This window comes from Montipora capricornis, chromosome 13 (assembly GCF_036669925.1).
Source record: "Montipora capricornis isolate CH-2021 chromosome 13, ASM3666992v2, whole genome shotgun sequence".
Taxonomy (NCBI): Eukaryota; Metazoa; Cnidaria; class Anthozoa; order Scleractinia; family Acroporidae; genus Montipora; species Montipora capricornis.
In genome coordinates this window covers 48,144,353-48,149,033 of record NC_090895.1, presented here as the reverse complement: position 1 = coordinate 48,149,033, position 4,681 = coordinate 48,144,353, and the positions used below count along the sequence as shown (strand labels likewise).

The following is a 4,681-nucleotide window of genomic DNA, read 5'->3' as shown; positions in this document are numbered from 1 at the left end:
AATTCCAGTGATATTCCACAATCTACGTGGGTATGACAGTCATTTCATAATGCAAGAGATCGGTGAGACAGTTAAAAATCATACATACACAAACAAGAAAGGTGAAAAGTGCCAAATGAATATAAATGCAATTCCCAATAACATGGAGAAATACATGGCTTTCATGCTCGGTCATCATCTGACCTTTATTGACAGTTTCCAATTCATGAGCTCAAGTCTTGACAGACTGGTCAGCAATCTACCAAAAGAATCATTGAAATACACCTCTCAAATATTTGAAAACGAAAAGCTTGATTTGATGTCTCGAAAAGGAGTATATCCATACGACTTCATGGATAGCTTCGGTAAATTCAATGAAAAGCTACCACCAAAAGAAGAATTTTACAGTATATTAAATGATGAGCATATCTCAGATGATCAATACAAACATGCTCAAAATGTATGGAACACTTTCAATCTAAAAAATATGGGTGAGTACCATGACTTATATCTCAAATCTGACATCCTTCTATTAGCTGATGTGTTTGAAAACTTTCGAAAGACATGTCTGCAATACTACAAACTAGACCCCTGTCATTATTTCACGTCTCCAGGGCTTTCATGGGATGCTATGTTAAAGATGACTGATATCAAATTAGAGCTTATGACCGATATTGACATGTTTCAATTCATCGAAAGGGGAATGCGAGGTGGTACATCTTATATTGCCAACCGACATGGTAAAGCAAACAATAAATACATGAAAACATATGATGAGAAGGCGCCCTCAAAGTATATCATGTATCTTGATGCCAACAATCTGTATGGATGGGCAATGAGTCAATATTTACCAACTGGTGGTTTCAAATGGATGACAGAAAATCAGATCAACAATCTTAACCTGGCTAAGTACAAAGAAGACAGTAAAAAGGGTTTGATACTAGAAGTCGACTTAACATATCCAAAAGAACTACATGATCTGCATAATGACTACCCACTAGCACCTGAAAAAATCAAAGTCAACAAAGATATGCTTTCTAATTATTGCCAAGAAATAGCCGATAAATTCAATGTATCAACCGGTTTGGTTAATAAACTGATACCTACATTAAGCAATAAAGAAAAGTACGTTCTTCATTACAGAAACCTACAATTATATACAGATTTGGGATTAAAAGTAACAAAAGTCCATCGAGTACTAGAGTTCAATCAGTCTCCTTGGTTAAAACAATACATCGATTTCAACACTCAGAAAAGAACTAATGCTAAAAATGCTTTCGAGAAAGATTTCTTCAAACTAATGAACAACAGCGTCTTTGGTAAAACAATGGAAAACATTAGAAAAAGAGTAGATGTCAGATTAGTGACGGATGAAAACAAACTATTAAAAATGGCTGCTAAACCAACATATGTTAGCAGCAAGATCTTTAATGAAAATCTAGTGGCAGTGCATAAAATCAAAGAAACACTAACCCTAAACAGGCCGGCATATGTGGGTATGTGTATCCTTGATCTTAGCAAGACACTAATGTATGATTTTCACTATAATTATATCAAACAAAAATACGGCAGCAAAGCAAAATTGTTATTCACAGACACAGACAGCTTGACATATGAAATCCAAACGAGTGATGCATACCAAGACTTTTGGAATGATAAAGACAAATTCGACAACAGTGATAATTCTCAAGATTCGCAATATTTCAACAAGACAAATAAAAAGGTAATCGGTAAATTCAAAGACGAGGCAGCAGGTATACCGATCACCGAATTCGTTGGATTGAGGTCAAAAATGTATTCCTATATGAAAGACAATGACAAAGGTGGAAAGACGGCAAAAAGATTCAAGAAAAATATTATTAAGAAGAACATCACTCATGAAAATTACAAAAACGTACTGTTCAACAGCGAACAAATGCAACACACCATGAAAACGATCAGAAGCAACTTGCATCAACTTGGGAGCTATGAGCTTAATAAAGTATCATTATCCTGCTTCGATGACAAGCGATATATTCACAACAATGGTATGGCAAGTTACGCATACGGTCACTATAAAATCCATTCTGCCTCGCCACGGCATAGATTCGCAGAAATATAAAACATATAGATTTCCAAGAATATGAGACTGAAAATGACCACGCCCATATTTGGCCACGCCCATGTGATGGAAACCATCGATGGAAGCCATTAAATGGAAAGTAGTATGAGTTGGGGCGTTTAAGCGCATTTTTGCAAAAATGCGCTGAAACCCCCAACTCCTATACTACTATCCTGTTATGTCATGGAACTTTGCTGAACCCTATTCAATTTTTTGTGAGTAACTCCTTAACCCTTGTATGATAAACCCTACTAAAGGTTGCTTAGATTAAGAACGATCCTTTAACCCCTGCAAACTGAAGAAGGAATATTCTAGCCCTGAAGAAATTGCCTTCAGGGGTTCTTCAAGTAAGGTTTAGCAGATAGAACTACAGTGAACCCTATGTAAATTGTGGTTATTTTTAATTTTAATTTTATTTTTATTTTAATTTGTGGTTATTTTTCACCTTAAGTGGGTTTACTATGTAAACCCTACTTAAGTTTGCTTAAATAACGGATTTTAATGTGAACCCTGAAGCCTGTACCTTGCAACCTTCCATAATCAGCAGGTAGGCTAGCCACCTTCCAGAGCTTCTTGAACTAATGTCGTTTTTAGTTTTATTTTCTCAATACACTGTAATATAAACTGCTATGAATAAACACTATGTATTTCATAATTAATAACAAAGAGGGCAAAATTACTGAATGCTGATTGGTCAATAAAGAGGGTATTTTTTCTTAATTTTGCTTGAGAAGAGGGCAAAATTACTTGCTCACGAGTGGTCGAGCGCCAAAAATTCTCGCTCCTGATTGGCTGAACGTACGTCTTCCACATTCAGTTGGTTTCTTCTGTTTGAGCAAAACAACTTCGTCTTCATCGAAGTTTGTCTTTTAATTCGCGCTGCATTCGCCGAAAAGGCATAAAGATTAAGAACTAGCTTTAAAAGATGATCTGGAATTTGAATTTTCGAGTGACAAGAAGAAGGGCAAAAGATTTTTTTCATGAAAAGCTTAAAACTTGGATCGACTTACATGGCGCCCGGCGTAGCGGGATTGTGTGGTTGAAAAACAAAATGATTCCTTTCGTCAAGGGCTTTCAGTTTACCACGACATCTTGCAGCTCAACGAAAAAGGTCACAGAACAATTTGCCATGACAGGAGGAACGAGTACCTCAAATTTGGTGGATTTCTTTGGACAAACTGTTTGCTATGTTTACGGATGAGTATTTGCAAGTGGTAAAAACCTCTACAGCACAGGTGAATAAAATAAATTGAAGCTTAACATTTGGTTTAATCGTTCTTACAGTTGTTCACGAATGAAACTCGTATTTTCCTCTCGAGTGGATGTAAATAACAATCAGCTATACTCGTTTTGGACGCAAAGAACAAGTTGACTTGCTTGTCTGTTTGTCAGTTGTTTTGCTTCCGAGCGAACGAGTGTTTCCGCTTAGCTGTCTGTTTTTCGAGGTGCCTCAACAGTGTTAAGAAAATTTTGCCCTCTATGTTATTAACAAGTAATCGCAATGGGTCCTCGTAAAATTAAGGATTAATATCACTTGTGTTTTCAGAAGTTGCTGAAATTGCCCGAGTCGCGCAGCTTCTGAAAACACGCGTGATATTAATCCTGAATTTTACTCGCCCCATGCGATTACCTATACTAAGTAAAGTATGATCGTCTGGGTGAGTGTACTCTTGAGAAGGACTGTTTGAGATGACATTGACTGACGTTTCGACAACCTGAGCAGAAGACATCTTCAGAGTCACCTTTTGAGTCACCTTCTGGAAACCCTCAATGCATTGAACTGTAGTTTTTTTGTACCCCTCCCCCCCCCTTTCCACACACACATTTCACATTGAACCACAATTTATCCTTTTTTTAACAGGTTGAATCAAGGACCACTGATTGATGTTATGTTTCTGACAAAAAAGGGGAAAAAGGAAAACAAAAACAAAAAACATTACAGTGCTTAATTAGCATGTATGGCGAAGTTCCTGGATACCTAGCTTTCATGGCGTCTGCTAAAAAATAAGTTATGTAAATTGTCAAAAATAAATATCACAGGCATTATTTTCCTAATACATTGAACTATAGCTGATGAAGAGAAGAATTGAATTGAGTACCACTTGCCAAGTTAAATTGACTTTGGTGTCTAATGACTACATATGTTCAAAAATTAAATGAAAAAAAACAACACCCAACATAAATAACTAACGTAAAGCTAAAAGCCAGCAAAATCTGGCATGGACTTTCTCGTGTCCACATAAAGCACAAGTTTGATATCATGTAACCTGTTTGTGACAGTAATCAAAGGCAGTGAACTACAGTCTGTGACAAAATTCGTTGGAACAGTCCACGACTATACAGATCTGAAGCTTTCGCAGCTCACTCTCCCCTCACAATGTTGTTTTAACGCCAGTTTCATAGCCCAATTGTCAAAACAACATTGTGGGAGGGCAAGGTATTGTAAAGTGTTTCAACAATTTTGTCCGGGACTGTATTTTTGAGGAATTTCAGTAATGAAAAGAATTGGCGGGAAATATGCTACATTTTAGGAGAAGGAAACCCTTGATTTCTAGCGGGCTAGAGTGTGATGTTGCGCCACATTTCTGATAAATTCGACAA

The 4,681-nt window shown here is 36.8% G+C and overlaps 1 protein-coding gene across 1 annotated transcript in view; it reads left to right on the top strand.

Moving 5' to 3' along the window:
- Positions 1–4,029, top strand: part of LOC138030922 (uncharacterized) — a 5,048-nt gene extending 1,019 nt beyond the window's left edge. Inside the window, exons 1-2 of the mRNA XM_068878779.1 lie at positions 1–1,104; positions 3,942–4,029. The exon at positions 1–1,104 is cut by the window's left edge and continues 1,019 nt beyond it. Of these exons, the coding sequence (XP_068734880.1) occupies positions 1–1,104; positions 3,942–4,029 (1,192 nt within the window). The remainder of the gene's footprint in view (positions 1,105–3,941) is intronic.
- Positions 4,030–4,681: the final 652 nt, after the last annotated feature.